Below are 26618 nucleotides of genomic sequence, written 5' to 3' on the forward strand. Positions count from 1 at the left end.
AATTGGCCATTTTAGTATTTAAAACTGTTAAACAGAATTGTCTGTGTTAATAAGAAAAGATATCCAAGATATATTCTGAAAGATAATCATCAGAATATTAAGTATAATTCTAGTTTCATCAAAACATAGACATGAATAAAGACATGTATATTTACATGTGCAGAGAACATTTTAAACAGGAAATGCAAGTTATAATGGATGAATTTTAGGACAGAGTTTTATTTTTTATTTACAGTATTCTTTATTGGCTGAATTTTTAAAACTATGAGCATATATTATTTTAATAGAGCAACCTAAAATAATTGTATTTTAAAAAAAGGAACTTAACAACTTCCCTCCCAAATAAAGGAATGACATAGGTATAGCAAATGATATAGGATAGCAAAAAGTAAAAAGCTTAAAAAAAATGTCCTCCTCAAAAACGAACAAAAAGCCCCCACAAAGTTGTTAGCATGATATATATTTTTTAAAGCTATCCTCCCAGATAGCACAAATAGTCTTCCTCCTATTAGCTCCATATTTACAGCACAGTATGATCAAAATGTTCTGGAATGAGCTTGAGGACAAGTCTCCTACTCTTATGTCCCTGTGGTAGAGATAGTGACTGATTCGTTTGGGGATTCTCTAGCCTATGGTGGAGAATCACTAACTCAAGCCTGTCCTCTCCCTCTGTAGTGGGAGAGCAAATGCTTCCACCACCCACTAACATTTCAATGAACCAGATGAAATGTTGGAAGGGACCTGGCACATTTAGCAACAGAACAGGTGTGTTCCACTTGGAAGAACTTAATAAGATCCAGCAGCTGCCAAGCTATTAAGAGGTATAATTTTACTGCTCATTCTATAGTTTGAACAGAAATAATTTAAAAAGAAAGAAAACAATTCAGGAGGCTTCTTTCCTTTTTTCCTTAAAAGGTATAAAGACTAAAATTCTAAAGATGTCCACATGAAGAAGGGTACAATGAAACAAACATAACACAGGGATGTAAAACACCTATGTTACACAAAACGTGGCTAGCTGTCCAGGTGACAGCTGTCGGTGACTCGGTGGTGGAGGGAACAGGGCTGGCCTGAGAACATGGGGCCAAGCTGCTAATTAGGAGTGGTGTTTGGAATGTGACTCTTACAACCCTCTTGGATCTCGATTTCCTCATCTATAAAATGAAGGGAGTTAACTAGAATCACTGGGGATGATCTTGAAGTTCCTTCTATGTTACCAGTTTTCTAATTCTATGAACTTAAGACCCTCCTCCACTTCTAGTCACTTTTCAGAGACAACTTTTCATGTTCTTTTTGTAAAATATATCTTAGGTATGATAATAAAAATAAAACTTACATACGAAATTAAACACCTGATAGAATTTGTGGTAGGTTTATAAGGCAGGATCTTGATAAGATCAAACCATATAAATTCTGATAAAGAAACTAAACTGAAGACATGCAACTGTGCCAGGTGCTGAGGAAGCCCAGTTACACATTTCTCAAGGGCTGGCTGTTTGCGTCATCACTCAGAGGGTACCTGAGGCATTTTGAATACCTGGGACAACATTACCAGTTCTCAGGACTTCTGTTTACATAAGTGTAGGTCATTCTTTATACTTTTCCCCACAGAGAAGTAAAACATTGTCAAACTACACAAGTGGTAAATTATTAAGAGGAAAAATATATGTAGGAGTCTATTATAATGCATGGATTCAGACAAAGCAGACCAAATCAATAAAAGAAATTATGTATCTTAAATGTTAAAGTCCAATCTGAGTTCCATCTCCTCCATGATAACCTTTCTACACCCTTGTCCAAATGGATTCCTATCTCTGCAACTCCCTTGCATTAGCTGTTTTATGTTTTTCAATGTTTTACTTTGAGATCTATTAGAATCAGGGTTTGGATAGCAGTCGGTTAGCCTGAAGCACTCCTCAAGAGTTAAGAAGAATTAGTCTGCAGTGATATGGATATAAAGGTGTATTTTAAGCATGAAGATCAGTCTGCGAGAGGAAAAGGAACACACTACTATGAAGCAGTGAGCTCTAAGTAGAGGACTGGCATAGGCAGGAGAACTGCGAGTCTTGGAAGCAGGTGAGAGGTCTCTATCATGGTAACACAGGAGCATCAGGAAGAGGAAAGGGCAGTGCCAACTTCACGGGCAGCCAGTAAGAGTTCCTTATATCTCCTCTGGCTGAGTCAGAATTAGTTCAAGGCTATTGGCCAGGAGCACACAGAGGTGGGGATTAGGTGACCCCAATGTCAAAGATCAGCACGATACAGCACCAGGGATACTGGTAAGCCACTGCACATGAAGACTGTATCTACAGCCCTAGCTGGTCTGGCTCAGCGGACAGAGCTTTGAACTGTGGACCGAAAGGTCCTGAGTTTGATTCCGGTCAAGGGCACGTACCTCAGCTGCAGGCTCCTCCCTGGCTGGGCCCTGGTTGGGCACATGCAGGAGGCAACCAATTGATGTGTCTCTCTCACATCGATGTTTCTCTCTGTCTTTCCCTCTCTCTTCCACTCTCCCTAAAAATCAATGGAAAAATATCCTCGGGTGAGGATTAACAAAATAAACAAACAAACAAACAAACTAGAGACTGTATCTATCATAGCCTCTCACGCAGTTCCTGACATAGACTACAAATACCATTAGCTGTCTTGCTGACTATGCCAATGTTATAAATATTTTGAAAGTTTATATTATCACCTTCCTAAATCCTTAAATCTGGTGAATTCCAAACAGTGGATAATATTACACATGTAGCATTTGACCATAGTCAAATTCCTTGCCAGTCCTTTCAACATGTATCCCAGGCTGTCAGAGGCAACCATCACCATATATCCTTGCTGTATGTGAAACTGGCTTTTTATTGAGAAACCATTTTTCTTTCAGTTCCGTACAGGATAGGCTGTTCATTCTCACATAATCCAACCATGAACCACAGGGACTTGGAGTTAGCACTGGCCTCTTAGCTCTCTGTTGCTGATTTCAGGCTATTATACATTCAAAGCACTAAATACCTGGCCATAATATCCTCTATTTTTGAAGCTGTTACCCTCAGACATTGTGATTGTGGTCACTCTAATAATGGTTATTAATGTTGGCTGCACATTAAAATAACCTGGAAAGCGTTTGAAATCCATCCAGACCAATTAAACTGATTTGTGGGTGTGAGGACAAGCACCAGCATTTTTATTTTATTTTATTTCTTAGGCGATTTCAATGTAAAACCAAGGTTGAGACATCTGCTCTACCACAAGAATTAAGAACTTCAACTATTGGTTCACCCCAACTCTTGCAATCATTCTGGAATTTTAATATCAAAGAGAAAATCTATGCAACACTTGGTCTTCATTCCTTGGGCAGGTCCTTCAATCTGACTTCAACTCTTACATTCAACTCCATGAATTTATCATAACCTTGAGCTGCTTAACATCTGAAATACTAATTAAGCAAGTTTCTTGATTTACAGGCCATAGTTGCAGGTTAATGCCTTTCTGCATGACACTATGCCTCCACCTGGGCATGGGTAGTTTATGGCAACCTTGCAGAGAACCCTGCTTTCTAAGTTGGCCAGTCTCCTGATTCCACATCCTTTCCAATCTGGCTGATCTTCCATAATGTGTGAATTCAGCGACTCTCTACCCAATGATATCAAGTCTCTAATCCTCTTGGCCTCTATCACACCCACAACTCCAATTATATATCAAACCAGATTTGTCTTCTCCACTCCTATGTCCTAGATGTGGAGCACTACTGAAGAAAACCATCCAACTACATAAAATTATGTTCCCTACATTTTCATGGTATTCAAACAGCAGCTCTCAGAACTACTCAGAAATCTCTTTATATGTCCCAAATGGTCTCCTGCTCCTACTGTCCTCAAGGTACTCTAACAGTCACTATTCTTCTTCCTACCTCACACCTTTTGCCCTCACATTTGAAGTGAACCTTCATTTCTGTTTTTGAGAACAAAAAGACATTCTTAATTTCTAGACTCCCACTTTATTAACTTATCTGCATCCTCATTTATATTTATCTGTCTCAGAGGGGTACTGCTCTAAGGCAATATTAATCTATCAACCAGTCTTTCCAATAAAAACCTCCTGCTTTCTCCAAAATCCATGCATGCTTTCTTTATCTACCTTGAATCTGATCATGTCCATTGGCTTTGTCTTCTTAGAACATAATTCTATGTGTCACTCCAATATTTAAAAAGTCATTTCTGGAACTGGGTCTCCCTCTAGTCACTGCTTGACTTCTTTTAAGTGAAGCTCTGGGAAGACTTCCATGTGTTCTCTTGCTGAGTCCACATTCTACTCTTCAATACGTGTCATACTATTGATATGTAGAGGTGCCAAGGTCCTCTTCATTATCAAATGCTTAGACAACCTCAGTGATCGGCCATTTCTCATACTACTGACTATATACTCTCCTTGAACCTCTCTTCTCTCTGGCTTCCATGGCACTTTTTTTTTTTTTTCTGGATCTTTCCTTCCCCTTTGGCTATTATTTCTTATTCTTAATCTTCTTTTCCTTTGCTTGTCCATTAAATACTAGTGTTCAATTGGAATTCTGTCCTTAGATTTTTCTCTTAGAAGTCTACAGTGTCTATTCTATCTCCTTCATTATGAGCTTCAACTCTACTGATGCAATACAATGAATACACTAGCTCCTTCCCCGTTTTATTTTGAAGCCCTACCTTCTCTCAAATTCCAGTTCTGAATTTCTGGCTCCTTAGTGAATATTTGCACCTGGGAGCACTATAAAGACTATTAACAAATCAAGATATCTAAAACTGAACTCATTACATCCTACTCCCTACCATTCCTTGTTTCTATCTCCCCAGATCTTCCTTATTCTTTTATTATTTCTGTGGTACCACTATCCATTTACTTATATAATAAGCCAGGGCCCTCAGCACAATTCTTAAATTCCAATATCACTAATCACATCCAATCAATTACAAAATCCTGTGAATTATACACTTCCCTTCTATCCCCACTAGCTCATGCTTTTATACTTTATTTTGAACTTACTTTCTTGCCCTAGGTCTTAGCTACCTCTAATTCAATCACCATGCTGCCACTAGAATATTTTTAACATGCAGATCTGTATATGACACTTCCTGGATTCCCTTCTCCAGGGGATCCTCTTGCCTGAAGAATACAATCTAAGCATCTCAGCAGAGTATACTGGGCTCCTGCATTTCTTCTGTCCTTCTCTCCATTTGGCCCTATACTCCAGAAAATAATTATACTTTATCACACCTTACTCAAGTTGTTCCCTCTGCTGGAATGCTTTTTCTAAGATCATCTACGTAGCACATTTTTTTTCATCCTATAAGCCTCAGCTCAAGCATGACCTCCTTGGGGAACTCTTCCTGGACTCCCCAGGCAGATTTAGAGGGTGTCTTGCTGTGTGTTCTCAATACACTGTGCACATATCTTCACTATAGTTCCTACCATATTCTGTTGCAATTGTCTACTTGTAGGTGTCTCACCCACCAGCCTCAAGGGCAAGTGCTTTGTCTACTCAATCTTGTTTCAGTGAGCACTAATGCTCAGCATAGAAATAAGCACTCAATAAATATAGGCTGAATGACTAATGATACATGATAGGTTCAATTGTTTAAAAACTCTATACCCTACTACTTCATGTTATTAAGAAGTGAAGTTATTCCATCTAAAGCAAAAGCTAATGTCACAGAATAAAATAAGTTCAATAAGTAAAATATGTGATATGGCACATTGCTTATTAAACTTTGCACCAAAGTATTACTAATATCAGAAGAATACTGACTGAGGGATTTGAAGGCCTAAGCTAAAAAACACGACATTTTTCTGGTTGATAATATATCCATACTCATTTCAATCTGAAAATATTTTAAATTTCTATCAAGTAAAAGGAATGCTCCAGGAAGATAGGACATCTTTATTCTGAGGGCCCCAATGACCTTTAGCACACATGTGTACCCCTCAGGTGGGGCTAATAACAGGGTTAGGATCGTCATTACAGAAACGAGTATAGGATGGAAATAGCATCACACTTGAGGTCACAAGTTCTACTCTGGATCCTTGTCCCATTACTTGGACTGTGACTTGAGGTCTACTTTAATCTCTGGGTCTCCTCAGTTTCCTTATCTAGAAAATGGCTACAGTAATATTTGCCTTACATATTTCATAATATTGGTGCCATTATTAAAAGAAATAATAATGTAATTAATAAAGGATATAAGCATGAAAGATAAAGTAATATTTTATCCAGAGAGAGTGAAAATCAAAGTACATATGCTATACATTTTCTTGAAAACATTTACCTTTTGAGAAGATAAAGAAGGTTTTTCCATTTTGGTTTTTTCCTTGGGGGTTAAAGGAGGGGATCGTTCCTTAATCTCTGGAGGCAGTTCTCGGTACAGTGCTGGAATTGAAAAAGAAATTCAGGCAATCAAATTGAGAAGCATTATTTCATGGGGGAAAAAACAACAGTGGGAGCAGATAGAAAGCCAAAGAATTGGGTGTAAAAATAAGCTACCTGACACTTACTGTTAAGGCGATTGGAAATCTTACACATTAATTATCAAAAAAAACTTAACTTATAATTGTAAAGTTTTGATAAGCAGGATTTCAGAAATGTAGAAGGTGTCATTTTCACTTACTATGTGGTCATGCAGATGCTTATTTCATTTTATCTTAATATATATTAATCAGGAACCTGCTATATGCAAGGTACTGATAGAAGAGATACCAAGATGATCAAAACAGTCTTTGCTCTCAAGGAGCATACAATCTGGTCAGAGATGTAAGTTCACAAGGAACTGTAATATAAAAATAGAATGTGACATTACTTAAAAGAGAGAGAATAACAAAGACAAACTCTGATGTGGGATGGTAGATGCTTAATGGAAGAAACAGTAGGTGTGTCAGATTCTGAAGAATGGGTAGGATTTTGTCAGGTAGCGGTGTGGAAAAAGGATAATTTGGGAAGATGGTATGAAATAGATAAGCATGGGGCAAGGACTATACACAATACTGAATCTATTCAGAATGCTGAATCTGAAGTTCTTATAATGTAAAATTATAATCTACATATTCTAGTTAGTCTACACACAGTGCAGAATCTAAAAAGTCAGGTGGGAATTTTAAAGGGCTAGAAAGAAAATCTATCTTGGTTAAATGACTTAACAACTTTGAATTGAGAGAAATTGTTCAAATACACCTAATCAAAATTCTAAGATTATGAGCTGTATTAACTAGGTTTGTGTATGGGTTGATTCATTATTGGCTTTCTTCATCTCTTATTGGAAAAGATGTGATTAAGGAAAGCTGATCATGCTTTTCTTCCAGTGGCTTAAGATACAAAGGGAGGAAATCTTTATAAAATGGGATATTTTATTATAGTCTTCTATTGTAGTTCTTTAGCGGACCTGGCTCTTAATTTAACAGTTGATACAGATTCTATTCAGATATGTACGTCCTTAGATCATTCGCTTTGTATATTTGGCTTTGGATCAAGATAAAGGACTTCTACTATTTTTAGAGTGAAATATGCTGTTGACTAATTTTTTCTCTAATGTTAAAACAGTCTCTTTGCATCTGTTAAGATTTTTTAAATTTCAGGTAAAAAGTAGGATAAAAGGAGAGAAAAAAAGTCCCCAGTGAAGTGAGAATTCAATTATATTCTCAGGTATATGAGGATTTATTCTGTTTGTTCTGGCATTTACAAGGCTTTTCCCACAGCAATAACTAATGCCAAAATAAAATATCAATTACTTTGGGATATAAGGAATTATGACAGTTGAAGAATAGTCACTACAAGTGACCATTAACTTCTGTACATATCCACTAATCATCATTACAGTATGCTTCAGAAGTCTCACTTGGGATATAATGGAAGAGAAATTTATTGGATTTTTTACCCACTACAATCAAATATCTATAACCTCTCCAGAATTGGAAGCCTAAGGGGTTATTTCTGCAAACTAATTAGATTATAAAGTTAAAGCACCTAATACCATCCTGCCTGGAAATACATAATCTTTTTACAATGTCAAGTATAAAACAATTATGCTTTCATTTGTATCTGGATTAACAATGAATTGTAATATCTAGTTAAAATGATGGATATACTCCAGAATGACTTTGATTGTATAGGTAGCTCTTGATTTAAAAGGCAGAAGCTGAATTCCAGGTATTGACCATGTGAGAAGGAGAGGGAAGAAACCTGGATATTTGAGACAATCTGGAAATTAGAAGTGCAGATTTTTTGGGAGATGACTGGGTATTAACTTGTCCTAAAATTTCTTCCACATTGCCTGATGTTTTTTCTCCATTATGCATCTTCTTTTAAACATAAAACTATACCTGCAATAGAGTTTAAGAGCTATAAGTCATTTACTGCTCAAGGAAAGAGAATTAAAACAATGGCACAGAGGAACTACAGACTTTTGTTGTGTGAGAGAGAAGTGGGTGATTTTTGAGACATTGGGAACTTTTGAGGGGAGGAGTTTGCTGAAAGCAGCAGATAAGCTGAGGAAGGAAGCTGCAATGAGACTGGGAGCCCTTGAGAGACTGGCCAGGGGAGCACTGGGAAATACCAGGGTACAGACAACATGGTAGAAAGTGCCAAAGAGAAAATATTTTATCTGGGCTTATGCCAGCGCCCAGTACTCAGGGAAGGAAGGAGTTCTTCCTATGCCATCTCCTTTGCTCTCAAAAATTCAGAACTTAGTTTAGGAATCAATAGTACTTTTGCTCAGCCATTGTTTGAGTTAAATGGGGTTTCATAGACTAGCCTGAAAAGCAGCTATTATCTATAATAATTACTTCTTTGCAGAAGCAAAAGACTGAATAATTATTCAAAACAGAGTAATCTCTAGGCTTCCTATACTACATTTTAAATCATAACTAAATGATCTTAGTATTTTTGGGAAAAAAATTTAGAGATGACAGAGTTCAACTTCCTCACTTTATAGGAGGAAACTGAGGCACATCGATAATAGCTGTGGAGGAGCTAGGATTCGAAATCAGTTTCCCTGACCCCTGAGCATTGTTTTCCTACCACATGATGAAGTTAACTGCTGATAAAAGGATTCTTCTGAAGAAGCATTACTGTATTTCTCCCCTCCTTCTGGTCCTTCTTCGCAAGCTCTCTGCTTTCTATTTTCATCTCTCACTTTCAGAAAGTGTATTTAGAATTCTTTCTCCAGCTCCTTTCTTTTCCCTTTCACAAATGAGGGCTTAATTTTCTTGAGAATGAAACAACCTACTGTAGGCAGGTAATAGGTAACAGCAAGGCCTGTGGTATATAAAGTAAAAGAATGGAAATTGGGGGACTAGAGGTTCTTAAAGTCAACTGAGTCACTGTGACAAGAGACCTGACATAATTGTGCTTGAAGGGCATGACAGGTGCAGGGAAAAGGGGCTGAAGAAGGTTGTAGGAAGATGGGCAGGTCCCCTGGGATGAATGTAATAGCTTTCTGGTATACTAGTGCCGTCCCTTTTATTTCTTTTGCATCATGAAAATGAAAAGCAATACCCACTGGTAAACATATGCAAAAGTTACAAAGACAGTAAATTAAAGGGTACAACATGATAAAATCTTGTATATCAGTTATACCATACTAGTAGACCAGGAAGGGAGCATAAAACTTACTTTCACTAGCCACATGATTAGCTGGAAAATAACCTTCCTGTCCCTTTCCTAGGCTGCCATACCACCAGTCTTCATTATCTTTGTAAAACACTCGGATAATGTCTCCGCGATGGATGGTTAGTTCATCTGATCGATTCGCTGTGTAGTCATAAAGAGCCACTACCTAAGAGAGAGATAAGACCACCACAGCTTTATCACAACTGTACCACAGAGAAAACCCCCAACATTCACTTCCTCTTGCAGAAGAGCAGCTGAAACCAAAGCAGTACTTTGGTAAGTCTGAGGCGGTCTCAAGGTTTGCTAATGGGATCAAGGGTGGTGGGAACACAGCAGGAGAAGCAAGATAAAAGACTGTGGGATTGAGAAATGGTTAAGAGCATTCAATACACTAAGATTAGCTTCAAAATAGCAGATGTTAATTTTTTTAAAATAAATTACTTGTGAAGCAAATTAAAAAAAAGGTCACACAACATTCACTTTCTTAGAATTGTTTTATGCTACCTTTAGTTCCCATTCTCTGTGCTAAGCAGATGCATCTGGAAAAAAAAAATCCTTCAGAATGTCAACAATTTTACAAAAAGGAAAGCTCAATGGAACAACCCAATTACATAACTTCATGGTGATCACTTGTATATTATTAACATCTCTTTTTGAGATATATTTCTCTACAAACATATGCTTCTGATATTTTATATCAACAATCTAAATCTTCTGATTGCCTTTTAAAATCTCTGATAAGCTCATTTTCACCAGATAGAAATTTAAGAGGAAAAGCCTTTCTATGAGAATCCTCTGTGTTGTTACAATAGTCACTATATTTGATTTTTTCCCCCCCTTTGGAAAAACCCAAATCAAAATGAATGACTACAATGGCATTTACAAATCCCTTATAGCAATTATAAGAAGGAAGCAGACATCAACCCATTTTAGATGTGATACATTGTATAAAGTGGCACATAATATGAAGAATAAACTACTTCTACTTTTTTTCTGTTTAAATGGGTTTTGAAAATTTATAGGTTATACAATAATATAAGCAATAAAAATATTATATAATCCTTGCATTTAGGCACAATACTGACTCATTTGCTTAAGTATTTACTGAATTACTAATGAGCCTGGTACCGTGCTAGTGGCCAAATATACAATGATAAATAAGATAATTTCTGGAAGGAATTACAATTAGGCTTTGCAGAAAAATAAAGTATAATCAACAAAGACCCAGGTGAAGAGTTCAAAAGTGCATCTCAGGCCCGACTTGCTTGAGTCCAGAAAAGAGAAACCAAAAATAGTTCAATATGATGGGAGCTGGGGAGTAAAGGTAAGAGCCCAGAAAGGTGGGGGAAGTTGAGGCTACAGAAGAAAGAAGTGGCCAGATCACACATGCTGAGAGTTCAGAAGCCTCTTAATACGGGCGACAGGAAGACAGAAGAGTTTTAAGCAGAGGATTCTAGAATAGTTTACAAGACACGCTGCGGTACCCTTAATTTATGATGAAGCATTTGTGAACACATTAACCAGGAGATTTTGTTTTGTTAATCCTCACCCAAAGATATCCCCCCCCGACATTGATTTTTAGAGAGAGTGGGAGGAGGAGAGACAGAGAAACATGGATGTGAGAGAGACACATTGATTGGCTGCCTCCTACACACACCCTAATCAGGGTCAGGGATCAAGCCTGCAACCGAGGTGTGCCCTTGACCAGAATCGAACCCAAAAACCCTTTAGTACGTGTAACCACTGAGTCAAAACAGCTAGGGTAACCAGGAGATTTTAATGGGTAAATCTGGAATTAACTATTGTCACTATATTGTATAAGGGCAGTAATGACACTTTAATTCAAATGGTACAAATGCAATTCCTATTGTACTGCTTAGCACAGTCTCTAACTTACAACATATTATGCAGGATATTGTTTAAAGATTACAGATCTTTTATACCTTTTAGTATATTGATGCCCAGTTACTTATGTAAAAGTGGAACTTTTAATTTTTCCCTTTGTTCTTCTCCAAATCTCTTCTCCTTTATTCTCCTACCTGTGCTATCATAGAAGAGGAAAGCAAATTAAAATGTTTCGAGTGCCAGCCATGTTCTATGTACCATGCTAGTTGCTTATGTAAGTTATCTCACTCAACCTTTATGACAATCCTGACAGGGTATACATTCCTATTTCAATTTTATAAATGAGAAATTTGATGTACAGAGAAGTTTAATTTCTTGCCTAAAGTCAAGTAAACTAGTAAGTTGTAGAATCGGGACTTAAAGTGAGTTTTTTCCAAAACGAAACAAACACATTTATAGGCCTTGTTTATCTAGAATCAAACAGGAGGAAGAAGCAAAAGAGAGGGAAAAATGAGGAACAGGAAATCTTACTCACTCATGAAAGATAAGACATATTTTTGGGTAGCAGTACTTAAGTAGTCAGCTGTGCTGAGAAGATCAACTATCCTCGGTCACCTGCAGGCCCACTGTTTTCCTTTCATGATAAAATTCACTATCAGAAAACTGGGGGTTTGTTCCTATTGTTCCTCCGCCTGGATTTAGTACACTGAGACAGCACGACTTTGATGACCTTAAGCAAGTAGGAGGTCAACGTATGCTTATTTATCTGGAACCAGAGGTGGCTGCTGGGAAGGAGAGCAGGAGAGATCCAGTTTAGGCAACAGATTCATTCAGGAAGTCCCACATCAGGCTTAAACGCTTGTGTGGCCTACTGACAATCTGGAATTCATCCAACCAGAGTCAGAAAACTTCTCCTGATTGCTCACCAGGTTCTGTTGAAAAAAGAGACCCTTCAGAGGTACAGGGGTCCAAAAGACCTATGACTCTACAATTCAATTTTCCTATTAAAGTACCCATTGATTATCCTTGTTAAACAATCAAATGCAGCACACTAATTTCGCATGGCCCTTTAATCCTTGGAAATACGTTCCATACTCTGTGTCCCTGCCATGGACTTAACTGTGTGACACTCCTCCCCAAATTCATAAATTGAAGCCGTAGTCCCTAATGTTTCTGTATTAGGAGATAGGACCTTTAAGAAGGTAATTATGATTAAGTGAAGTTATATGGGTGGGGCTCTAATCCAATAGGACTGGTGTCCCTCTAAAAAGAGGAAGAGGTACCAGGACCACACATGCACAGAGGAAAAGGCCACGTGAGAACACAGTGGGAGGTAGTAGTCAGCAAGATGAGGACAGAGGGCTCAGAAGAAACTAACCTTTCAGCCTCTACGACTGGGTCAAACACATTTCTGTTGTTTAAGTCCCCTATTCTATGGCATCTGGTTACAGTAGTCCTGGCACACTAACAGTCCCACAACCCGATGGTGTCAGATGAATCGCTCATTACTAGAACATGTTAGTACTACCAGTGGGCAATGCCACACTCATATCCATTATAGGTTCCCAGCTTACATTACTATGTTCTTCACTATTACAATGCTACCTCCTGGTATAGAAATAAAGTCCTTGTCACCAAACTCCACAACCGGCATCCAGGAAGGTGATAATTGGGAGGTTACATCCCCCAAAGGAACTGTCTTGAGAGCATGTCACCATCATACCATTCCTCACATTTAAGTGCAAACCTGCTATACAATGAGGAACCAGTGTGTTTCACATGCCGACAGTCCACATCTGGCAGTGCAGTTATGACCACTCTCACCGCACTGACGGAAGCCCCGTGGCTCCTGAGAATCTGCTTGTATCTACTGTGTGTCTCATCTGAAGACCGATTAGTCTCTTTTGAGAATCACTGTACACATAGTAAGTTCTTTGCTTATTTTAATTTGGCAGCGGATGCTGCATAAGTCATGTCTCCCCCATCTCCAACTAGATTTTGTTGTTATCTCACTGTTTTAGGGTAACTTAAAGCAACCCGTAAAAAATGTGGGAGACAGCAGACGGAATTGGAACCTCTGGCTTCAGCGTGATCATGCTTCTCTAGCATTACCTCAAGGAATAGAAAGACTGGGTCTCCACCCTGAGGAAGTCTGCCCCATAGGAAAACAGACCTGCTTGGCCCATGCTGCTTGGTTCTCCCAAGACAACAAGTAAATACTCTCTGCACCGAATCATCATCAAGAAATGTTTTGAGGTGCTGATGACCCAGCAACCATGCCCTGTCCTTAAATTTCATTTTTGTCCTGCTACCCCTCTGAGACTTTCTGAAACCAAGATCTTCGATCTGTGAATCTTGAAGCCTTCTTACCACCCTTGCTCTTTGGAATCTGGTATCATCATCACCTTTAATCATGCTTGTGTGAGATAACTGTATTTTTTACTAACTGCCTGGTTATTAAAATGACTTAAAAGAAAAAAAAAGTTGGGAGACACAACTATTTCTATTTTCTTCTTATTCTGCTAGGTCTTGTCATAGAAAATCTGTCTTGACCATTCTCTTGATCATTATCTTCTATAACGTACCATTCCTTGCACACTGTAGTCTGGCATTGTAAGTATGACAGAGTATCTCTGGCAATATGTTACAGAAATATTTCTGCAATAGAAGCTTATGTGCCCATGTTGGTAATGACAGATCTGGGAAATGAGATGTTCCATAAAACCCACTTGATCAAATTTTGCCCACTCTTCACATATTTGAAACAGAGTTCCTCCTCTTTCTCAAAGCTTGGGCATAATCATGGTGGAAGTGCCATTATTTTAGACATGCATTTTTCAGTCTTCATAGTAGTGCTTGCCAGATACTCTTTCTTGGTTTAACCAGTCTGACAGGCTGTTATAAGCCATTTAAGGGAATTCCTCTTTGTAATGAATTACCTTCCGAGAGATTTTTTTCATCATTACAGTTATCTCTGAAGAATTCTCAATGGTTCTTGAAACTAGTCTACTGAAGGAACATTAACCAGTATTGTTCAGCAGATGTTTCTTACATGTTTATCCATAATATAATCCAAAAATCAATATTCATAATGCCCCCAAGCCAGTCAATAAGCTACGTTATGTTGAATAAACTCCTATGTTTGGTACTTTCTCCTCCAGCACTGCTTCAGGTGGGCCCATAATGGTTGGGGAACTCCCTGCAGCCAATGCGGCATCCAATCACACCACTTTCCCTCTGCTTTCTCCTTGCTTAACGTAATTTCAGGCGCTGGCCTCCGGAGCATGGAGAGCATAAATTTCTGTTTTAAGCCACACTGTCTGTGGTAAGTTGTTACAACAACCCTAGAAAACTAATATAAGTGAATTTTACTTTGGTGACCGCTGGACTTTCTTGTATTACTTAAAAGAGTGTTGGACCTTTTTTTTGGCATATAGTTACTTGAGATCATTTTGAACCTTTCCAGGTTTGTTTTTAAGTTTTGTTAGAGCAGACTTAGAAAGACTTTCCTCCAGGATTCAATAATACCCATTTCCAGGGTATAAATTATCCTGTTGGTTATTCTACTTGATGTCCCATATATTAGGAGGTTTTTCCATTCTGGCTGTCAGGAATGTGAATTGTTCCCATCCTGTTGTGCAGCCTACTACTTTTGAATGGTTCTTCCTTATGGAGTTTTATTCTATGCATATGCAGATCAGCACTCAGCCAAAGACTTGTTAGGTCACCACTTACGGTTATTGGCAGGATTATCAATCAATATAAGGTGAAACATCTTAGTAATTATTCTATGCCAGAAACTTTGCTACAGTTTAATACACATTAACTGAAATGTGTCCATTTTTTTGTGTTCATGATAAATGCAATTATAACATTACACTTTTGGCATCCTTTAAGAAAGTATATTAAGGTTCAATATAGAAGTATTTGTTATACTTAACTTTGTTCAATAAAACATTTGTTCTTTTTTATCTCATATATTTACTCCTCAGGTATGGCCCATCTCCTGTGCGCTTGGAGCAACCTTTGGTTTCGTGGTTGGCCCTCTGGGCATACTGGAATAGAAAGCAACTTATATACAAAAACAATTAATTGGAGCAAAAGGAGAAGATATTTCTTTGTGCAGATTACATAAAGACTATGCAGAAATGTGTATGGTCAAGCCAGGCAGTTCCTTTTACAGCATGGTTTGTTACATAGATAGAACATGATGTGACTGGAGTTTTTTCAACTATGAAACCCTTGAGAGATCGTGTACCTTCTGGTTGAGATAAAGTATTTATAATAGATTGTGGCTTCAGATTCTGTTTGCTGCTTCTTGGACATTTAGAAAACACTCTTAATGAATTCTATAGAATTCTGAGGACAGTCCCCGCCCCCCTCCCCTTCAAGTTTTAAATTACTTCATTATTTATAAGAGGTCTGGGTATAACTTGTAGCATTTCGTATGCTAGCCCAGAGAAGTAGACAATTTCCTTGCCCAATAATGATGTTTCTCACACAATCAAACAACCGTTTCTACATCTTGGTCCTATTTTTTCCCCTGTGTATTTCTTGAGAGTTAAAATGGTTTTGATAGCATCACCAAATACAGTCTTTAGTCCCTTCTGGGTTAAAGCACAAAACAGCATGCTCCTATCTTGGAAATGTTTCTGTTCTTGTTCCACACATGTAAGTTTTTCTTTCATAGCATTCAGTCTTGCTAAAGTTTCAGGGTCACCTCAGAGATCAATCTGAGTTGCTATTAATAAAAGAGTATATTTGGTACATATTCCTTAAATTCTGATACCTACTCCTTTTACATTGAGAAATGAGGCTAGCCTGACCACAGAGAAGCATATAAGGCAGACATCAGTCACTAGATGAGATAAAGATCTCAGATGATTACAGTCTTCCTGTGTGATCATAATTTTCTTGTCCTGCTGTGTCCCAGAGTCCCAGGAGGTACTGCTTGACTCCTAATGGTGATGCTGGCTGTGTAGCAGTGGAAGCAGGTGGGCACTTACCCCCCTGAGAAGGCATCATTGGCATAGCTCATGAGTAGCTCGTCTTGCCCACTGCCCTGTGTTGCCAACCACCACACACTAGTCTAGAGGATCACTGCGCATGGCAATGAGACATGCTGCTACTGGACAGCTTCTGGGCATAGTCTCCAGGCATGGTCCCAGCTTCCGCCCCAGCTGTGCCTACCCCTTGCCCCTCAGTAATTATTTAACAAGTGAAATAAAATGAGCTTCAAGAAAGTCTTATTTCTCAATAATGTCAATGAAGGAATATTTGGTCTTTACTATTAAAATAGAAAAATAGAGCAAATAAAAAAGTTACTAGAAAAACAAATTTAACAATAAATCCTGAGTTGTACAGAAGAACATTATTAAATATCCCAATTACTCCTCTATTAGTGACGCTGGGACTATAGTTTATCTCGCCAGAGGGATAAAGAAACATACAGACCTATTTCTAGCATCATATGATAGAAATATATATAGTCTCTTATGATTATTTCCATGAATACTATGTATGACGACCCTACACATATTTATAAAAAAGAAACCAAGATCCTGTAATTTTTAGTTGATCTTATCTGAATAATAATAGATTAAGACAATAGAGATAAAGAAAGTAAATAATTGCACAGTTTATTGTCTCTGTACCAGAGAAACTATTTGTTCCTATCCTGCTGTATAATGCCTTAAACACTTCATCAAACAAATATTTGAAAATATTTGATTCCAAATACCTTTTGGTAAAGTAAATACCAAGGTTAATGGAAAGAATACCAAACTAGGAATCAAGACACTGAGTTTCCAGTTCTGTCTGGGCCTCCAAAACTAAAGTATATCACAGAACACTCAGACTGAATGACTGTATACTAAGGGAAGTGAAGCATATGGTAATTTGGTAAAAATTAGATCATACCAAGTACTCTAACTATCCCAAAAGAATAGCATTCATAAATTTTAAAGGAAATTCAACATTTTAACATGGTGGATACTAGTGTGCTGTGTTATCTGTAATCATACATGAATCAGAAATGCTAGTTTGATTGCTGCAACACTACATAGGAAAACCTGTAGCAATAATTAAAACAGTAAGGACAAAGCATAATTCACCATGTGGAAACCCTTCTTTCTTCTTTGACAAATAGGAATGGCCTGACCTTTGGAGCTCACAAATAAGCTGCTCATTTCTATATGGTGATTAATATCAATTAAAGCTTTTCTTACAGAAATCACAATTCACATATGATGTTACAGTGAGTTATTAGTGCTTCACGATGGCTCTACTGTGTATCTTTTTATTGTTTATTTTCTTAAAAAAACCAAGACAATGATGCAGATCTTTATAGATTAGGCTATATATTTGTTGTTGTTATTAGCAAAGAAAAATGATAGTGTACTTTAATTTTCTTTATTGGGAGGGTTAGTAAACAGAGGATTTTGATCATTGATTTACATTAAAGTGAGGTTTCCAGACCACAAGTGACACATTACCTGGAAACTTGCTAAAAATGCAAATTCTTGGGTCCCATCCCAGACAAACTGAAATCATATAGTCTGAGTTGTAACAAGCTTTCCAGGTGATTCTGATACCTAAAGTTTAGTTAATACTTTACTTCAACATATTTTATAAAACATGTACACTATTTTTTGCATATATTAAGTGATGCAACTGAATGGGTAAGAAACAATTTAAAATATAAAGTCAAATCTTGTAACAAATTGTTACTGGCAAAACTTAAAAGTAAACCCGTTCCTCCTTTCCTATTGGTTTTACTTGCCTTTCTTAGTTTCCCTCTTGTCTCACGGAAAGGCTGACCTGCTCTAGATCTGAGTAATTTAACATCCACTTTGTCATTTTTTCAGTGAGGTCATGTCAAACTGCAGCCAGGAGTCATAGTAATCATTTCTTAGGTTTCCCTACAACCTCTTAAGGATTAGCAAAACTTTTAAAATAGAAAAACAAGCAAAATTTAAAAATTAAATGTTTATCTAGCAATAATTATTAGGTATCTATGGTATCTCAGCTACTCTTACAGGCTGGGAAGATAGAAGTGAACAATACAGACAAAAAAATCTCTGCCCTCAGGGAGCTCCCATTTTATTGGATGTTTCATTGTTTTTGGTCTGGAGGCCCTTTTTAAAAAAAGCGATACCTTAAATATTTGTAGTAATTAATCTTTGGTTTCTCTACTTAAAATAATATGTTGTTATTGATTTTAGAGAGAGAAAAAAAATCAATGTGAGAGAGAAACATGGATTGGTTGCCTTCCAAATATGTGCGGTACACAGGACAATGCTCAACCAACTGAACCATTCTGGCTGGGTTGTTTTTCTACTTTTAAGTTGAAAATGAATAGTAACAGGGTGCACACTAATATTGAATATTAAAATAATTTATAAACAAAAATGAATTCGAGTATTTGCAAATAACATTATTCATAATTTGTAGATACTCAGTTTTGGTAGTTATAAATTTTATACTTCATAGTTTAAAGCAATGATTTATAGAGATTGTTCAGAGAAATATATCCCTTATAATCAATGAAATATATATATATATATATATATATATATATATATACACACACACACATATTTACCCTACTGCATTTATTACTTGGTTTATTTACCTATAGATGCTACTTTCCTGGCCAGGTCCTTTCCATAGCCACAAGTGCTGTGAGCAGTAGTAAAAACTTTAAAAATATATGCATACATACAAATTTGTAAATATTAAAATACAAATATTGTTAATTAAAGTTGGTTAAGGATATAAACATATGAATACATATATATATTAAAAAATAAAAATAAACATATATATATATATATGTATAGATAGATATGTAAGTTATGGAAGGATCTTCAAAGAGAGACCTGAGATATTGCTACAGAACTACTTTAGAAAAGCCCTTTCTAAACTTGAATAGGTATTTATAGGAACTAAAAAATGTCTAAATGAGTTACAATGTCCATTGTTCTCTTTTAGAGTGAGGTATGGGTCTATATCTCTGTGCTTAAATATATACGTAATAGAGATAACAGACTTATTACTTAAAAATAACATGAGGTCTGGAGATAAGTCTTTTGAGAATAAAATTAAATCTCTTTGATGTTAATGGCACTTTCAAGAATTCCTGAAAGAGCACTCCTAATGACATTTTTAAGTGTATTAACAGAATTAATTAAAATTATAAACAATTTCTAAAAACAAATTAACATCTCATTCGTATACTAAATATCTTTAGAGTGTGCTACACATGTGGCACTTCACAAAGATAGTAGGGGAAATAAAGACATGAAGAATATAGTTTTTGACCTAAAGGATATAATTAAGAAAAATATTTTTTTTAAAATATATTTTATTGATTTTTTACAGAGAGGAAGGGAGAGAGATAGAGAGTTAGAAACATCGATGAGAGAGAAACATCAATCAGCTGCCTCCTGCACATCTCCCACTGGGGATGTGACCGCAACCCAGGTACATGCCCTTGACCGGAATTAAACCTGGGACCTTTCAGTCCGCAGGCCGACGCGCTATCCACTGAGCCAAACCGGTTTCGGCAAGAAAAATATATTGTTTCAAATATTATATGCTTAAAATACTTATTCTTAAAGTTTAGCATGAATTAATACCTTTAGAATTATCTGCTTTGTTTTATGAAATATTTTGTTTAAAAACATCTCATTTAGATATTTTATTCAACCAAGGTTTTAAAATTCACTAGTTCTAAAACAAACATAAATCTTAGTTTGTGTTTTTCCCAGCATCATGTACATCTACTGTTATTATGTCCATACTACCCAAAACAATCTGTAGCTACAATGCAATCCCTATTAAAATACCAACAACATATTTCACAGAACTAGAAAAAATACTTCAAAAATTCATATGGAATCAAAAAAGACCCGGAATAGCCATAGCAATCTAGAGAAAAAAGAACAAAGCTGGAAGGATCATAATACCAGATATCAATCTATACTACAAAGCCACTGTAATCAAAATAGCCCAGTACTGGCACAAGTAGAGGCATATAGATCAATGGAACAGAAAAGAGACTCCAGAAATTGACCCAAGCTATTATGCTCAATTAATATTTGACAAAGGAGGCAATGGAGTAAAGACAGTCTCTTCAAAAAATGGTGTTGGGAAAATTGGACAGGTACATGCAAAAAAAAATGAAACTAAACCACCAACTTACACCACACACAAGAATAAACTCAAAATGCATAAAATATTTAAACATAAGTCATGAAACCATAAAATTCCTTGAAGAAAATGTAGACAACGTATCAGACCTTTCGCATAGCAAAATTTTCACTGATACAATGCCTAGGTCAAGAGAAACGAAGGAAAAAAATAAACAAATGGACTGCATAAAAATAAAAAGCTTCTGCACAACAAAAGAAACCATCAACAAAATGAAAAGAGAATTCAATGAATGGGAGAACATATTGGCCAATGATACATTTGATAAGGTGATAATTTCAAAATATATAAGGAACTCATACAATTCAACAAAAGGAAGACAAACGATCCAATTAAAAAATGGGCAAAGGATCTAAATAAACACTTTTCCAAAGAGGACACACAAATGGCGAGGAAGCAGAGAAAAAGAAACTCTGGTACACTGCTGGTGGGAATGCAGACTGGTACAGCCACTATGAAAAACAGTGTGGAGTTTCCTAAAAAAGAAAAGAGAAGAGAAGAGAAGAGAAGAGAAGAGAAGAGAAGAGAAGAGAAGAGAAGAGAAGAGAAGAGAAGAGAAGAGAAAAGAAAAATGGAAGAACACTGGTCAAAATAAACTTTTTAAGAACTCTGACAATTAGCCAAAGGTTTATAACAATCCAAGGAGCAATTCAAGAAAAACAGTTAAATTTTGATAAACACAGCAAGCTCTGTGGAGTTAAACTTGCCCTATTCTCATTACCCTCTTGACAGTTCCATGGTAGCCTTCGAAACCAAGAGACTCACAACTATGGTAACTCTGAAAACCAGCAGGCTAGCAGTCACAGGAGAGGGCAGAACAGGCTGAGAGTGGCCATCTCCAGAGAAGTATACTATATGACCTATGTGGCAACAGCCCCATTCTCAGGACTTGTCTTAAACTGATGTGACTCAGAGCCAGCTGTGTGAACAGCCACATCCCTAGGGCATTTGTCAAAAACAGTTGCAACTTAGGTGGTGATACAAGTTAGGACAAATGAGGGGATGACCAAAATATTAAAAGGAAAATGACATGTATATAGGGTACTCTGAAAAGCTCCAAGACACTCCTGGAAATCTAAAGGGACACGTGCATGTGCAGGACTGTGTGTGTGCCCAGGAAGACCAGAGAAGGCTCTAAAGTCTAAACCTTCACCTCTGGCTGACCTTGACAGTCTGCGTTACCAGTGCGTGAAATCTTTGTAAGGCAGAGTTAGAAACTGCCAATTGAAGCACTGAAAACAAGTCCCAACACACACACACACACACAGAGCCCCTTGCAAAAGGTTGCAGGATGTGGTTCCAGGCATTTAAGGAAATCTCTGTCTAGTCATTAGCTGATCACTAAACTAAGTGGACACTCCAGTGGTTGCACAACACAAAAAAAATATAGAATTTATACAGAATTACCCCAGGAAATTCACTAACTAAATTAGTAGTAAGAGTAACAACAAAAGTGACAAACCGTGGAAGCGTGGGGGTAGAGAATCTGATTTCAAGGTTTGCCACATTATATTATCTCAAATGTCCAGTTAGCAACAAAAATTTACAAGACATAAAAAACAACAACAGTAAAGTATGACCCTACACAGGAATTAAAGAAGTCAATAAAAATTGTCCCTAAGAAAGCCCAGATACTGAATTTATTAGACAAAAATTCTTAAAAGATTTTATATGTTAAAAGACCTAAAGAAAATCATGACTAAAGAATTAAGAGGAAGTATGAGACTACCTTAGCAAATAGAAAATATCAACAGAAAGACAGAAATTATTTAAAAATATATAAATTATGTAGGTCAAAAGTACAATATTCAACAGAGTGGCTAGCTCAACAGTAGTTCTCAATTGGCAGAGGAAAGAATTAGTGAAGTTTTAGGATAAGCACATTGAGATTATCCAGTCTAAGGAACAGAGAGAGAAAAGAATGAAGAAAAAATGACAGAAGCCAACATCCTTTCCCAATAAACACACTCAACAAAGCAAGAATACAAAGGAACTTCCTAAATCTGATAAAGGCTATACAAAGGATGGTGGATCTTGTTAAATGCTTTCCCTATATCTGTTGAAATTATTTTGTGAGTTTTTGTGCTTAATGCTATTAACATTGCCTATTACACTGACCAATTTTCATATATTAAATCTTTCCGTCATTCCTGGGACAAATCCTATTTGGTCATGGTGTATAATCTTTTTTACATGTTGTAGATTAGGTTAGCAAGTATTTTACTGATGTTTTATATTAGTATTCATAAGAGATTTTGGTCTTCAGTGTTCTGGTCCAGTTTTGGGATCACAGTAATACTGATTCATAAAAGGAATTGGAAAATGTTCATTTATCTTTTAAATTTTGGAAGAGTTTGTAAAAGACTGATGTTTTTCTTCTTTAAAACATTTGGTGCAATTCACCAATGATGCATTGTGTCCTGGGATCTTCTTTGTGGGAAGGTTTTAGATTGCTACTTCAATCACTTTACTCTTACAAGTCTATTCAGATTTCTTTTTTCCTTCTTCAGTAAGTTTTAAGTTGGGTCTTTTTATGAATTTGTTCCTATCATCTATGCCAGTGGTCGGGAAACTCGTTAGTCAACAGAGCCAAATATCAACAGTACAACGATTGAAATTTCTTTTGAGAGCCAAATTTTTTAAACTTAAACTATATAGGTAGGTACACTGTTATTAACTTAATTAGGGTACTCCTAAAGCTTAGGAAGAGCCACACTCAAGGGGCCAAAGAGCCGCATGTGGCTCGCGAGCCGTAGTTTGCTGACCACGGATCGGCTATTTAACTTGTTAGCATGCAATTGATAACAGCACTCCTTTATCATCCTTTTTATTTTTATTTTTCTAAGGTCAGAAGTGGTATCTCCTTAATCATTCCTGATATTATTAATTTGAGTGTTCCCTATTTCCCTTCATTGAGTCAGTCTAGCTAAGAGTTTGTTAATTTTCTTGATCTTTCAATAATCCAATTTTTGGTTTAATTAATTTTCTCTAATCTGTTTCTATTTGCTATTTCATTTATTTCCATCCTAATTGATCTGCTAACTTTAATTACATTTTTAAAAACAAAAGTTTACTTCTACATTTGATATAAACTCTGAATCCAACAAATACATATATAATAGATATTTAAAAACATATCTAACATATATAATTACATAGTAAAATATAATAATTTGCCAAATTAGGAAATGGGCAAAGGATTTGAATAGATTCTCCAAAGAAGATATACAAATAGCAATTCCAAAGATGCTCACATCATTACTAACTAAGGAAATACAAATACAAATCACCAGATTAACACTCCCTTCCCACTAGGATGACTATAGTAATAACGGACAATAACAAATGCTGATGAGGCTGTGGAGAAACTGAAACCCTCATATTTGGCTGGTGGGATTGTAAAATGGTCCAGAGACACTTCAGAGGATATTTTGACAGTTCTTCAAAATGTTAAACATACATGTAACATGACATAGCAATTCCAGTACTAAATATTTACCCAAGGGAACTGAAAACATGTCCACATAAAAACCTATATGTGAATGTCTATATAGCATTATTCATAACAGCTAAAAATGAAAGCAACTCAAATGCTCATCAATGGATTAAAGCAGTGGTTCTCAACCTTGGCTGCACATTAGAATCACCTGGGAATCTTTTTAAAATCCTGATTTCTGGGCCTCATCCTCTGGACATTCTGTTTCTTTGTTATGGGGTGGGGCCACAACATTAGTAACAAACAGAATTTCTGGAGGATGAGGCCCAGAAATCAGGATTTTAAAAAGATTCCCAGGTGATTCTAATGTGTAGCCAAGGTTGAGAACCACTGGATTAAAGGATAAATAAAATGGTCTGTCTACATAATAGACTCTTATTCAGTCATAAAAAGGAATGAAATTTGGTGAGTGCTACAACATGAAGGAACTTTGAAAACATTATGCTAAGTGAAAAAAGTCAGATAACAAAAGGTCATAAATGATATGACTTCATTTATATAAAATATCCAGAACAGGCTAGTCCAGGGGTGGGCAAACTTTTTGACTCGAGGGCCACAATGGGTTCTTAAACTGGACCGGAGGGCCGGAACAAAAGCATGGATGGAGTGTTTGTGTGAACTAATATAAATTCAAAGTAAACATCATTACATAAAAGGGTACGGTCTTTTTTTTTTTTAGTTTTATTCATTTCAAACGGGCGGGCTGTAGTTTGCCCATGGCTGGGCTAGTCCATATAGACAGAAAGAAGTTTAGTATTTGCCAGAGGCTAAGGAGAGAAAGCAATGGAATGAGGGTGACTACTAATGAGTATGGAAGTTCTTTTGGGGATGTTTTAACATTAGAGTGGTAATGATTGCAAAACTCTGTGAATATATTAAAACCCAATGAATTATAGACTTTAAAAGGGTAAATATGATATCATGTTGAATTATATCCAAATGAAGCCATTTAAAAAAGAACATCATAGAAATTATAGCCATGAGAGGTGAAGTTGGTTATAATGAATAAAGAACACAGAAAAGGCCATCTCTCCTCCAAGTCAGAGAGGAGAGCCTTGATCCTGGCTATGGAAATGGAAATATAACACAATCGGAGAGCACTATATAAGAGAAACAGATATACTTCACATATCACCAAGGTTTTGCTGGTAAGAACTAAGCTACTGGTAGTGCCCCTGACAGAAAATTAGAGTGAAAAGGCACAATGAAGTTCCTGGGGAAGACAGCAATTTTAATGAGCTGTACTCATGTTTAGGTTCTTTGGGTTACCAAATGGTTAACAGCCTAAGTGCTTATTATAAAGATTTTTTTCTAATAGAAAAAAAGAAAGAATAATTAAAATTAGAAACATCAACTGAGGAGTCATTCATACTTAAGGGTCAGCTGAAACTGAAGGGTATACAATGAGCTTTACAAGTAGGTTTCAAGGAAGAAGTGAGAAGCCCAATCATCTCATTCTTGGGTGATACTCAAAATTACCTTCTCATTCCTTCACTCCTGTTCTTCAAACAGCTGTCTGTGGCATGTGGGTAGCGTAGTTTGAAGTGTAGCAGGTGTTTGTAATTTCCTTTCTCAAGGTCACAGGTGACTCTGCCAGTGCACTAGAAAAACCACAGCTTCTGGGCCACTTTCTTCCCACCAAACCCCCAAATCCCCTTCTCACATCCAGATTACTCTCTGCTACTTATGTCTTTTACTCACCTCACAGCTATTAGAATTGAAGTGCCATTACTCCTAGGATAGCTACTGAGACTTTATCCACTAACCTCAAAGCATATCTGATTAAAATTTCTTGGTGGGTGAATGGGATATTTTCCAAGAAAATTTTTTGAAACTGGCTTTCTTAGATAACTTCCATGGCAGATCTATTAAGAGGGGAGAGGGGGGGATCTGCTGCATTGGGTGATGTCCCTTCTCAAATTAAGACCTTCATGACCCTTTTCATCTGTCATTCTGGTCAGCCTTTCCAGGAGTGCTCTGTTATCTACACCCTTCATTACCATCCCTGCCTACTAGCCCCATACAAGTTACAGTGATGACATAAAGAGCAGATGAGATAATATACAGTATGTAGCAGAGCTTTTAAAACTATAAATTGTTTTTGTAAGTGTTAATTGCTGTCAATATTACCTGAACTACTCCCAATTGCCACAGAATCTTCTTTGTTCCACTGAGTGGCATTACAACTTAACGGTTTATTCACATAAACTGATTCTTCTTTTAGGGAGTTAATATTGTTGACTCATCTACTATAATGCATTAACACATTCAATTTGAATGTTTCTAAGGAGACCCATAAAGGCCTTTTGTGTTTCAATTTCCCTACTGGGAAATGATGATAACACTTTTATCTTAGAGAATTATGACACTCAAGTGAGATAACCTACATAAAACACTTTGCACAGTGCCTGGTACGAAGTAAGT

General features: G+C 36.7%; 1 protein-coding gene and 1 pseudogene across 18 annotated transcripts in view; one reads left to right on the forward strand and one right to left on the reverse strand.

Moving 5' to 3' along the window:
• The window catches only part of AHI1 (Abelson helper integration site 1), a 179341-nt gene that overhangs the window by 40022 nt on the left and 112701 nt on the right, over positions 1 to 26618 (reverse strand). For 13 of the 18 annotated variants that reach the window (XM_036316695.1, XM_036316687.1, XM_036316691.1 and 10 more), the window contains 2 exons: positions 9644 to 9806; positions 6309 to 6409 (listed from right to left, as the gene is read on the reverse strand). In XM_036316695.1, coding sequence (XP_036172588.1) covers positions 6309 to 6409; positions 9644 to 9806 — 264 coding nt within the window. Of the gene's footprint in view, positions 1 to 6308; positions 6410 to 9643; positions 9807 to 15425; positions 15541 to 26618 lie in introns of those variants that run through there. The other 5 variants (XR_004968762.1, XR_004968761.1, XR_004968760.1 and 2 more) reach the window with 3 other exon arrangements.
• LOC118659953 lies at positions 13580 to 13871 on the forward strand (annotated as a pseudogene).

The sequence above is a fragment of the Myotis myotis genome, unplaced genomic scaffold (genome assembly GCF_014108235.1).
Source record: "Myotis myotis isolate mMyoMyo1 unplaced genomic scaffold, mMyoMyo1.p scaffold_m19_p_7, whole genome shotgun sequence".
Taxonomy (NCBI): domain Eukaryota; kingdom Metazoa; phylum Chordata; class Mammalia; order Chiroptera; family Vespertilionidae; genus Myotis; species Myotis myotis.